We start from the raw sequence: 9,692 nt of genomic DNA, 5'->3' as shown, positions 1-9,692 counted from the left end.
TACAATGAAGTAGAGAAATTTGAAAAGACAACACGAAACCGGTTATTTCTCTAAATACAATGTTTATATACCAAAAAGATTTTATAACATTTTTATAACATTTTTCTGACATAATTTAAATATATACTTTAACCATGTAACACAAGCCTTCTGTAGTTTTTTCACTCTTATTATCTTTTATACACCCAACCACGTGCTTTCACATACCAACTTTCTCACCTATATATATATATATATATATATATATATATGATTGTCGTACTGATGACATCTATTGAAGCAGAAACACATGACTATGACTGTCCTCTTATCTCCAGACAATAAGAGCCGAATTAGTCTTCGCCCGTGGAAGGGTTCCACAAGTGCTATGCGTATCTTTTGTTGGCTTTCTTCAGTTGCCTGGGTCCCAGGTCAAATTTATGCAAGAAATAAGGTACTGATCTAGCTGAAAAGCCATGGCAGCCAACTTCAATTGAGAATAAGGCCAGGTGTCATCCCTTGACAAATGCCTCATCGATCAAGTTCTCATTTGATTTTCTTTAGTTGGGAAGAAATGTTGAATTTGCCTCTCAGGGAACTATAAGTTCGACCATGATGATTGTTTTGGCACGCTTGGAGAACAAGAACATGCCTGGTCGGAATGATGTTTCCACTACTTCCTCGGGGAAAACGTGTCTGCTCTTTAGATTTATTTGCATCTCCCAGCAGGAGGCTTGATGCAAAATAGAAAACGGATCCTCTACAGTTGTTTTCGTCTTAGGCGCTTTGTCACCTTCCCTTAAGAATATGAATCCCTTGAGTAGTGGTGGTTGCTGTTTGTTCGCCATAACCCTCTGCAAGTCTCTCTATTTAGCGATTTCTGCAAGAACTTTGTTGACCCTCTATTGGTGTCGCTTTCCTCCCGGTGCTCTAGAATATCCAGTCGAAATGTGACTCAGAGTGCAAAACGTTGCCACACGCTGCTTGTAGGATGAATCTTCCTCTTTGTTCTACATTGCAAGGTTATTTGAAGTTGGTAAGAGTTCAGCGACAGCATGCAGAAGGAAGTTTAAGTTTCCCTTGGTCAGTACTCCTGAATTTCTTCCAGAATGGTTGATGCTCAAGCAACTGGTTCCACTCCATTTTCCCTGGTGAGTAAGCCCTACTGCCTTCACACAGCAAACATCCTTTGCTGAACCACATGTCCTTTGCATAATAAGCGACCTCTTGCCCCTGACACTGGTGTTTTCCCACCCCTTGGCACTGCAGTTGCTAAGTCCTAACCGTTCAGGGTTTCTACTTTCTGCTACAGTTTGTGGTTTTGTTTTTATGCCTGACTTTCTCATCCTCAGATAGAAGCAATGTGCTGATTGCTCTTGCTTTTGTGGATTTGAATCCCTCCACCATTTGCTGTACATATTGACAAGGCTGGAAGTTGGGGTAACGTTTAACTACCTTCGCATGAATATACTGCCCAACCTCTCCATTGCCTCCACCTGAGTCATGGCAAAGTCATAAAATAAAAATGGCCACTGCAGTCAGGTTGTGACGCCATAGTGGAAGCAACATATTTTGAATCATCCAAGTAGTTAGCTTTTATCAACTGCCCTCACTTGAATCATGGTGTCTTTTGCATTGCCATTATCTCTAAGGGTGCGATCATAATTGCTTTTTTTTTGGATTGTTGGAATTTCAGACAAATGAATGCTGAAGATGTAATTTGTTAGCATTCCTTTGAGAATATTCAGAGTCTGAAATTTTGCTAGATTGAACTTTATACGTAACCATGTGGCCCGGCAAGTTCAGTGTCTGCCGCGTCCTTTGGATTAATGGTGTTATAACCGGTATGTCATCTATAAAGGCTCTCCTGTGTTATTAGTTTCGAGTCCTCTCGTGTTATTTGTTTCGTGGCCGCTGTGAATGGGATCACTTTGCTTTTCTTCAGCTGACTCCTTCCTCATTTCTGCTATCCGGCGTTGCATCCTACTGGGGACATGCTATTTGGACAATTTATTAAAGAACAACTAAGTAGTATTTAAGGTGTAGGAGTCAAGAAAGCCATTGGTGTTGTTCGCGGAATAGCACAGTCGTGCTTTGGCTATTTCAATCAATCAGAGCTAGACGCGTAGGAATAACAAAAGGCGGTTATCCTCCCTATTGGTTAATGCGCGTTTTTCGACAGTCAGCGGATGGACTCAACACGGACCACATCGTTTCTCTACGATGGAACCCGCCTTTTTGTATTTCTTACCACCTTAGCGTCGCAAACTTCTGAATCAAATTAAGGCCTCAATGCTGACATCATTGACATCCTATTACATTGTTGTCAACTTCACCTTGCGAGCACCTTTTCAGTTAGTCTTTAGCTACACAACTCTACATATATCATGAGTGGTTTACTTCCATCTCAGCTAGCTTCGTCTCTGCTAGCTTTTAACGGCTTACAACTAAATCATTTGTTCGATCGTAAGTTTTATCGCTTTTCTCTGACTCCTACATATACACCCGCTTCGCTCATCACTTGTCAGCTCTCATTACCATTTTAATAAAGTTACAACGTTTTGTTTAAAAACTGCCTTCTGATATTCATTTACACATGCTTCTCAAAAGCGCATTTAATGGACTTTTTCACGAACATTTTCATACTTTAAGTTAGTGACCACTCGCACTAAAACGGAGAGTCAAATGAAAGAAACCTTAGAGCAAGAGAGGAAACAGTAAATAAAGGAAGTGTGACAAGGAGAGAGGTAAAGAAGAAATAAGAAAATATCAGAGACGGGGAGAGGGAGAGAGGGTAAACGGAGAAAGGAAGGAGAGAGAGGGACTGTGTGTGTGAGAGAGAAACAAGGAGATAGAAGGGAGGAACATACAATGCGTGATAAAAGTGATGTAAAAAAGAAATATGAAAAATATCAGCGAAAGAGAGAGCGGTCAAGATAGGAAGATAAACAGGTAGATAGAGAGAGAGAGGGAGGAGAGGGAGAGAGAGACCGATAGAAGATAGAGACAGACAGCCAGACTGACAGACAGATGGAGAAGTGGAGCACACTAGGCAATTAAGCAAGCGTGACAAAGATGGAGACATAAAGAAGCAATTGAAAGAAAGAAAGAAAGAAAGAAAAAAAGAAGTGAGGGAGGCTAGTTTGTCAGATGACTAAGACAGACAGGTAAGATTATGCAGAGCAAATTAAGTGTAATGAGGTGTAACTGGCTACTGAACAAGACAAATTTGCTCCAGTGAACTTTGATGTTTCATCTGACACTTTATTCTGACATACTTTAAGTATGTTCAGCCTCTTTCACTGGCGGGAGAATTATTTCTTTAGTGCATGAATACCTAGTTTTCCTATCATCTATTCTTTTGATGGACTGCGGTCATGCTGGGGCACCACCTTCAAGAGATTTAGTCGACTCCAATACTTTTCTATTATTTTAAAAAAAAAGGAGAATGAATGGCGAAGTTGACCTCAAGCATAAGGGGAATCAGTCGAGAGGATTGACATATCGATTTTTGCAATCTGTCTCTCTCCCCACCTCTCTCTCTCACCCACCCCTATATGTTAAACAAAAGTGAGCTAAGAGAACTAACTCAGTGACTAGTGGCATGTGTATAAACAACATAGACAAATAGAGGTACAGTAATACCTCGAAGTACGAGTTTAATTCGTTCCATGACTGAGCTCGTGTTATGATTTACTCGTTTTACAAATCGGTTTTCCTCATTGCAATTAATTCAAATATAATTAATCCGTTCCAGCGCGCCAAAACCACCCAAAAATAATTTTTCACGGGTTTTAAAACAGAAAAGGTGCAGTTACAAGGAAAATGACAATTATAAAAACATAATAAAAGAAAATACAAAAGAAATATGTGAACTGGTTTTATTAATTTAATTACATTAAAAATGAGATGATTTGTACGCGTGGAAGACAATGAAACGAGGAGGAGGAGGATTATTGTCTGAAAGGATAATCTCCTTCCATTAACATTGCAGGAAAAACAATTTCTAGTGTTTTCTCTCTCACTTCGCTTAATTTAGGCTTTTTGGACACATTTTCTTCACTTGCAGGTCGTTTCATTAGAAACATATCAAGCGAAGTCTTCTTTTTCCTACCTTTCAGAACGTTACGAAAATGCACCAGTGTCAATAAATAAAGCAGCTACACGACCTGTAGATACTTTTTCAAGATGATATTTTTCCACAAATTCAGAAACATACTGCCACTTTGCCAACACTGCCTTTATGTCACTCGTAGAGATAGCCTTCTTCGCTACACTGTCCTTCTCCGGGGAACCAATCTCTTCGACCGCATCCGAATGCTGCTGCTCCTGAAGCTGCAGGAGTTCATCTGTCGTTAGCTCTTCTGAATGTTCCTCGATGAGATCGTTAATGTCCCCGTCATTAATCTTGAGGCCCATGGACTTGCCAAGAGACACTATTTCCTCGTCTCAGACTCACACCCTTCGAAGTCTCTTTCGGATACGCAGTCAGACCAGTTTCCTTCATGCAAAATGCAGCGAATTTCTCGTTACACTCTGCCAGGTCTTATCAATGATTTCCAGGCAGTTAACAATGTTGTTGTGCTCCTTCCAAAACTCACGAAGGGTTAGATTTGTATTTTCAGTGACTTCAAAGCAACGACGAAACAGACAATTAGAAATCACCTATTAGTCCATGGGCTGCAAGATATGATTGGTGTTGCGTGAAAGGTATAGAAATTTTATGAATTTGAATTCGTCCAGAATATCATTTTCGAAGTTTGGAGGGTGAGCATGAGCATTGTCGAAGATGGGGAGGGCCTTGAGAGGAAGATCGTTCTCCAGAGGGTGCCTTTTCACTGCTAGTCCGAAGATAAGGTTGACCTACTTGGTGAAGAGTTGCTTGGTGGCCCAAGTTTTGACGTTTGCCCTCCACATGACCTGCAGCTTCTCCTTCAGAATTCTGTGCGACTTGAATGCGCGCGGGTTTTCGGAATGGTAGACAAGGAGCGGCTTAATCTTCAAGTCTCCACTCGCATTGGCACAAAGAAAATTAGCCTATCTTTCATAGGCTTGTGGCCTGGCATTTTCTTCTTCTCTGTAGTTATGTAGGTGCTTCTGGGCATTTTTTCCAAAAAAAAAAAAGAAAAGTCCAGTCTCATCACAGTTGAATATCTGTTGTGCGATGTTCCCCTCGGATGCGATGAGCTGACGGAATTCACGCTCGAAATCCTCATCTGCCTTCGTGTCAGCACTCGCTGCTTCTCCATACCTGACGACGCTATAAACACCATTCCTCTTCTCGAAATTATCGAACCAGCCATGACTGGCCTTAAGTGCGTCTGCTGATGTCTCCTCCGTCGATGTTTCAGGCTTCTGCTTCAGGAGATCCCCATACAGTGCTCGTGCTTTCTCGTAGATGATGGTCCCCGTAATTATATCCCTTACGAGTTGCTTCTCGTTGATCCACAAGAGAAGCAATTTTTCCATCTCTTCGTGGACAGATGTGCATTGCTTGAAGAGTCTGGAGACATCCTTTGTTCTTGTAACAGCCTTGATCTCGTCTTTTTCTTCAGGATGGTGCAAATCGCCGACGTGCTTCGGTCATACTGACGTGCTATGTCCATTACACGCACTCCTTTCTCGTGTTTAACAATGATCTCCTTCTTCAATTCTATCGTAATCAGCTTTTTCTTCTTCTCAGCATTGTTCTTTACACTAACCTTCTTAGGACCAATGGCTAGCACAACTAAACGTAAAAAACTAAAAAAAAACAAAAAAACACTGTGAAAAACACAACAGGGATGCTGCCACAGCGAGATAAACACGTGAACTGAGTGAACAGAGGCTACGCTTGTTGAGAGAGCGCGTGCAAGCTTAGCGCCGACTAGCGGTCGTTTGTATGCAACTCGCTCGTACTGCGGATTTCCACTCGTACTTCAAGACAAAATTCGCACGAGCCTCGGTTCGAACAGCAAACTACTCGTACATTGGTGCATTCGTACTGCGAGGTTCTATTGAATATCTAATATCATGCAACATAAATTCTTGATTTATTAAAATTATCTTCGCCTTTAGACAATGTATCTCGAGAATCAAGAATTTCCCGACGTTGAGCTGTCATTACGGAAAAGGACAGGGTTATTGTCTAGAGATACGAGGACTGTCGTGGATACGTATTTCCACCCCATCATCATCACAGAAAGTGTTCTACCATATCTCCAGTATCCAAAGAACATAGATATACAAATGAGTAAAACACATTTATGGCATACTCAGTTGGTTTGGAATTTAATGATCATGGTTATCAACGCCATAGTCTCCAGCGTGTATTTGGCTAGCAGTGTACAATGTAACAAAACTGATTTAATATTCTCATTTCATCAATCGATACAAACTAAACTCGATTAGTGGTGTTAGGTACTCAGAAACTTTAATCTAATTTGCAAAATTAGCTGCATATGTCACACGGTGAAGAAATACAATAAATGAAGATAAATATTCAACCATGCAATCCCTGCTTTAGATACTTCAATAGCACGGCAGTTTATTTGCACACAATATTATGTTAAATTGCCCGCCATTTCATCAGACATTTGTGATCTATAGGAAAACACAATAGAATCTGCAAAGAAAACTGATCCCTCAGAGGAATTCATCTTAATTACATCAATTGTTGGAAAGAATTAAATTAGGAACCCAACCAAGCATGGTGAAATAGGAAGATGCGTCAGTATTCCTATATAATACAATGCTAGCCAAATACACGCTGGATAATACGGAGTTGATAACCACAATTATTAAGATCTAAACCATTTGATAACTTGTTCCTCGAATACTATGGACGCTAAAGGTATATTGTTACTGCATGGATAAAGTAAAGATCGACCTGTCATTGCAAGTGCGGGTAAAATGTATCCCAGTAGTTACAGGTGCATTGGGAACCATCCCTAAAGATTTGAACAGATGGATAGAGGAAATAGGTATAAAACCCAGTTTAGTATAGCTCCAGAAAACAGTATTATTAGGGACAGCTAGGATACTTAGGAAGGTTCTTGGCATTTAAGGTTACATGTTGTAACCCGATGTTAGGATTTTTTTCCAACAGCCTAATCTGTTGTATGTATAATAATAATAATAATAATAATAATAATAATAATAACAATAATAGTAAAATACTGTCTGTCGTCCGGGACCCCTGTATCTCAGCCTACATTTGCTCTACATAGACATATTATATTTTTTTGGAATCAGGATGATTCCGGGATTGAAAATCTGCTCTTCATTTGGTTCTTCATTTTGAATCAGCATTGGGATCTGATTTAAACGAGTTTGGGTTGTTATTTCTAGCAGATAAAGCTTGGCTGATTCACGCCATCTTGGTGGCGTTTGTCAGATGTCAGAGATCAAGGGGGTAGATAAATGACATTCGTTTCGTCGAGATAAGGACTTTGGAACAAACTGGCTAACAGTTAAAATTCAACTTGGGACTGGAGCAATTGAATAATTGCATTGTAGAATTAATTCTCATCCGTCCTTAACCTCTGATAAAACACCACCGGGGCACATAGCCATTATAGACGTATTATAGTCAAGTTATTTAGCTCCCTTTAGTTTTGTGCCGCAGGCCCAATTATTCATCCACAGGAGTTAACTTAAAAGTTCACACGGAATGCGGCTTTTAAGCTAGTATATAATAAAAGCGAAATCCTGTCTGTCCGTCCAGGACCCCTGTATTTCAGTCTACATTTGCTCTACATAGACATAATATACCTTTTTGGAATCAGGATGATGCCAGGATTGAAAATCTACCCTTCATTTGGTTCTTGAACATCCAGCATTGGGATTTGATTTAAAACATTTGGGTTGCTATTTCTAGCAGGTAAAGTATAGCTGATTCATGTCATCTTAGTTGGTGCTTGTCAGATGACGTCATATATCAAGGGGGAGATAAATGCTTCGTTAATTTTGCGTCGAGATAAGCACTTTGGGACAAATTGGCCAACAGTTGGAATTCAACTTGGGACTGGAACAATACAAAGATTACATTACGAAATTAATTAACATCCGTTCATAACTTCTGATCAAACACCACCGGGGCATATAGTCATTATAGACGTATTATAATCATGCTATCTAGCTCGCCTTCGTTTGGGGCTCCAGGCTCAATTATCCCTCCGCAGGAGCTAGTCTAGAAGTCCGCACGGAGTGCAGCTTTTAAGCTAGTATACAATATACATAAACATATACGTGCATAAATATACACACGCACGCACACACACACACACACACACACACACACACACACACACACACACACACACACACACACACACTTTTTTTTTTACAAACTTCCGAGTGAATGTGAAATAATTCTTTTTTTGGAAACATGACAGGTGTTCGACCACCTGTCATTTTAGAAGATTTTTTCTTACCAGTGAAAATCGTATGTTGTAGACATCTTAAGAAACTTTATAAACTTCGAGAGAATGTAAAATAATCAATTTTTTTTTACGGAATGATGATTTTGACACATTTATAAGCTATAATAGCCTGTAAATATTAGGTTGAAAAAAAAAACAAAAACTTTCTAGATAGTCGAAGGGTGTCCAACACATACGATGACCCAAAAATGTATACACACATTGTCGCTTGAGTTAAGCTGGTCAGTGAAAATATACTTTCCGGTTGACGTAAGTCGTATTATGCTTTGTTAAAGGTTTCCACGCGCGGGTGAACCATGTTTTGTTGAATTTGTTAAATACCGTTGCTGTTTTGCTTACAGGCCTGTTAAAATTTTGTGTTTGTCTTTTTCCTCATTTGGGGGCGAAGTGACTGAAAAAAGAAAAAGAAATGGATTGTGAACCAGTTCCAGCACACGCCGGGAGTTATGTTTCAGCGGCTGGGAAAGGTGCAACCACAGATTCACTAGAAGTGCGAGAAATTGAAATTGAACAGAAGAAGCTGAAGGAATACAACAGGAGGGATCCAGATTAAATCTGATCCCTCCAGAAGTGACAACCAGTACAAAGAAAAGAACTGGTTTATAGAACTCTATCTACAACCACCGAGAAAATAGAGAATGCTACAAAAGAAACAATTGAAGAATGTCTGAAGGAAATAAAGAGCCTGACAACATCCTACACAAGAGACAGAAAATAAGGTACAGTAGAGGTGAGATTTGCCAACGAACAGGAGGCAATAAATCACTCCACTGTGACGCTGAAGACAGAAGAATGGGTACTCCTGCCTACCCACTGCGGAAGGCGGGGGTGGGGGTGCCAGAGTGAGAATAGGCAGGGTACCACCGTAATGCACAAAACCGAGGAGGACGCCAAAATTCTAAAGGTGACTAGGACAAAGAAGGTAAATTGCTGGGAATACGGCACAGAAATGGTCACCCAGGTCGGACAACAAAATCTAAACGAAATTGCAGAAGAGGTGATTCTACCGGAGGACATAAGGTTGAGAGTGGTGGTAGAAGGAAGACCACCAACTTGCTATCAATGCGGGGAAAAGGGACACATTAGAATAAAGTACCCCCAGAGAGAAAGTAAAAACGAGGAAAGCCAACAGGAGCAGAGTGCCGAAAGGGTGGACTCAACAAATGAGAAATGCACGGAAGAAACGGAAGAATCATTTACGGGGGTGACTAAGTGAAACAGACTTTACACATTTTTTACTGCATGAACCTCCACCAGTATCATCAACGAAGGATAAAAAAAGGAAGCCAT

General features: G+C 40.3%; 1 protein-coding gene across 1 annotated transcript; it reads right to left on the bottom strand.

The window, feature by feature from the left end:
• Positions 1-4,979: 4,979 nt before the first annotated feature.
• Positions 4,980-8,471, bottom strand: LOC128248298 (uncharacterized). The gene is made up of 2 exons (XM_052969113.1): positions 8,394-8,471; positions 4,980-5,721 (listed from the first exon to the last, which is right to left on the bottom strand). The coding sequence occupies exons 1-2, from the start codon at positions 8,417-8,419 to the stop codon at positions 5,403-5,405; spliced, it is 345 nt and encodes a 114-aa protein (XP_052825073.1). The 5' UTR covers positions 8,420-8,471; the 3' UTR covers positions 4,980-5,402.
• Between the last annotated feature and the right edge of the window lie 1,221 nt (positions 8,472-9,692).

The sequence above is a fragment of the Octopus bimaculoides genome, chromosome 7 (genome assembly GCF_001194135.2).
Source record: "Octopus bimaculoides isolate UCB-OBI-ISO-001 chromosome 7, ASM119413v2, whole genome shotgun sequence".
In the NCBI taxonomy this organism is placed as follows: Eukaryota; Metazoa; Mollusca; class Cephalopoda; order Octopoda; family Octopodidae; genus Octopus; species Octopus bimaculoides.
The sequence above is the reverse complement of the archived record's forward strand: the minus strand, read 5'-3'. Positions and strand labels throughout refer to the sequence as shown.

Excerpts from the sequence above, each read along its gene's own strand:
- LOC128248298 (XM_052969113.1), bottom strand. The coding sequence starts at position 8,419 with ATGTCTACAACATACGATTTTCACTG. Across the intron at positions 5,722-8,393 it reads ACAACATACGATTTTCACTG|TTTTTTACGTTTAGTTGTGC; the intron begins GTAAGAAAAAAT and ends GTTTTTTTTTAG.